Source organism: Nicotiana tomentosiformis, chromosome 10 (genome assembly GCF_000390325.3).
Source record: "Nicotiana tomentosiformis chromosome 10, ASM39032v3, whole genome shotgun sequence".
Lineage (NCBI taxonomy): Eukaryota > Viridiplantae > Streptophyta > Magnoliopsida > Solanales > Solanaceae > Nicotiana > Nicotiana tomentosiformis.
Window position 1 is genome coordinate 76,702,503 of NC_090821.1, and position 2,225 is coordinate 76,704,727.

Sequence of the window (2,225 nt, forward strand, 5' to 3'; positions counted from 1 at the left end):
ACTGATTTAAATAAAGCTTATCCTAAAGATTCTTTTCCTTTGCCGCATATAGATCAACTAATTGATTCTACCGCAAGTCATGAGCTATTAAGTTTTTTAGATGCATATTCAGGTTATAATCAAATAAAGATGGATCCTCTAGATGAAGAAAAAACTTCATTTATCACAAACAATGGGATTTACTGCTACAAAGTCATGCTATTTGGTCTAAAAAGCGCTGGAGCTACGTACCAAAGATTGGTGACTAAGATGTTCCAAGAACATCTGGGAAAGACTGTGGAAGTATATACTGATGATATGTTAGTCAAGTCAGCACAAGCGGGGGATCATTTTCAACACCTGTCAACCACTTTCGAAATTCTTGGCAAATATAATATGAAGCTAAATCCATAAAAGTGTGCTTTTGGCGCGGCTTCAGGTAAGTTTTTAGGTTTTCTTCTTTCTAACAGGGGTATTGAAGTGAATCCTGCACAAATCAAAGCTATTGAGGAAATACCGGATATACTCACAAGCAAAAAAGAAGTACAGAGATTAACAGGAAGAATAGAAGCCTTTGGGAGATTTATTTCAAAATCATCAGAAAAGAGTTTTAAATTCTTTTCAGTATTGAGAAAGCAAAACCAATTTGAGTGGACTGACGAATGCCAACAAGCCTAGAAAAACTTGCTTTAGCATTAATTATGTCATCTAGAAAATTGAGACTTTATTTTCAATGTCATCCTATCTGTGTAATAACTGCTTTTCCTCTAAGGAATATATTGCATAAACAAGAACTATCCAGCAGGTTAGCTAAGTGGGCAATAGAACTCAGTGAGTATGATATCATATATCAGCCTAGAACTGCAATAAAATCGCAGGTTTTAGCAGACTTTTTAGCAGATTTCAGCACGAATTTAGTTCTTGAAGCATAAAAGGAACTACAGGTATTTACCGGATCTAATCTGGGAACTTGGATTCTATTTATCGATGTTTCCTCGAATGTTAAATGAGCGGGTTTAGATATTGTACTAATTTCTCCTTTAGGGGAAATCATAAAACAAGCAATAAAATGTTATCCCATCATTAACAATGAAGCGAAGTACGAAGCTGTGATTGTAGGTTTGGAACTAGCACGAGAACTTGGTATAGAACATATTGTAATCTAAAGTTATTTGCAACTAGTAGTTAACCAGATGAAGGGGACTTACATAGCAAGAGAGGCAAGAATGCAACAATATCTGGAAAAGCCACGGGAATTAGTCAGACAATTTCAGTTGTGGAAGGTCGTACAAATACCCAGGGAGGAGAATGCAGAAGCAGATGCGTTAGCCAGTCTCGCGTCTGTTGCGGAAATAACAAATGCAGAAAATGCTATTGTAATACATTTGATTCATTCGGTGCTCGACCAAGACAAGAATGAGGTAAATTTTAATAATCTGACTTGGGATTGGAGGAATGAATTTGTTAACCTTTTGCAGTACGGAATTTTACCCGAAGACAAGAAAAAGTCTCAGTTACTCTGCCAAAAAGTCGCTCGGTATTGCTTGATTCGTGGAAACTTATACCGAAAGATGTTCGGTGGGCCTTTAGCACAATGTCTTGGACCTTCACAAATGAAATATGTGATGAGGGAAGTACATGAGGGGAACTGTGGCAATCACACTGGGAGAAGATCGTTGGTAAAAACACTAATAAGAGCAGGATATTATTGGCCAAAAATGGAAGAAGAGGCGGAAAGCTTTGTATCCAAGTGCGATAAGTGTCAACGATATGGGAATAACATGCATCGCCCAACAGAACTGTTACATTCAGTTGTTTCACTGTGGCCTTTCATGAAATGGGGCATGGATGTCGTAGGTCCGTTACCTCAAGCTAAATGAAAGGTACGGTTTCTATTAGTTTTAACAGATTATTTTTTAAAATGGGTAGAAGCAGGAGCTTTTAAACAGGTGCGAGAGAAGGAAGTCAATGACTTTATTTGGCGAAACATTATCTGGCAGTTCGGAGTTCCAAAAGAAATCGTGTGTGACAATGGCCCACAGTTCATAGGCACGAAAATCACAGAATTCTTTCAAAGTTGGCAGATTAAATGGATTACATCTGCACCTTACTATCCTGTAGCTAATTATGATGACCCAAAGTGTCATCTTTAAATATAATAATTAATTATATATTCTAAGACCTCTAAAAGCATTATTTATTATTTCTCGACTTGCGTGCATAGTCCGTATAATTTTTCGGAAAGT

The 2,225-nt window shown here is 37.0% G+C and overlaps 1 protein-coding gene across 1 annotated transcript; it reads left to right on the plus strand.

Moving 5' to 3' along the window:
* Positions 1 to 1,172: 1,172 nt before the first annotated feature.
* LOC138900423 (uncharacterized) lies at positions 1,173 to 1,859 on the plus strand. The gene has a single exon (XM_070187168.1). The coding sequence runs from the start codon at positions 1,173 to 1,175 to the stop codon at positions 1,857 to 1,859; it is 687 nt and encodes a 228-aa protein (XP_070043269.1).
* The last annotated feature ends 366 nt before the right edge of the window (positions 1,860 to 2,225 follow it).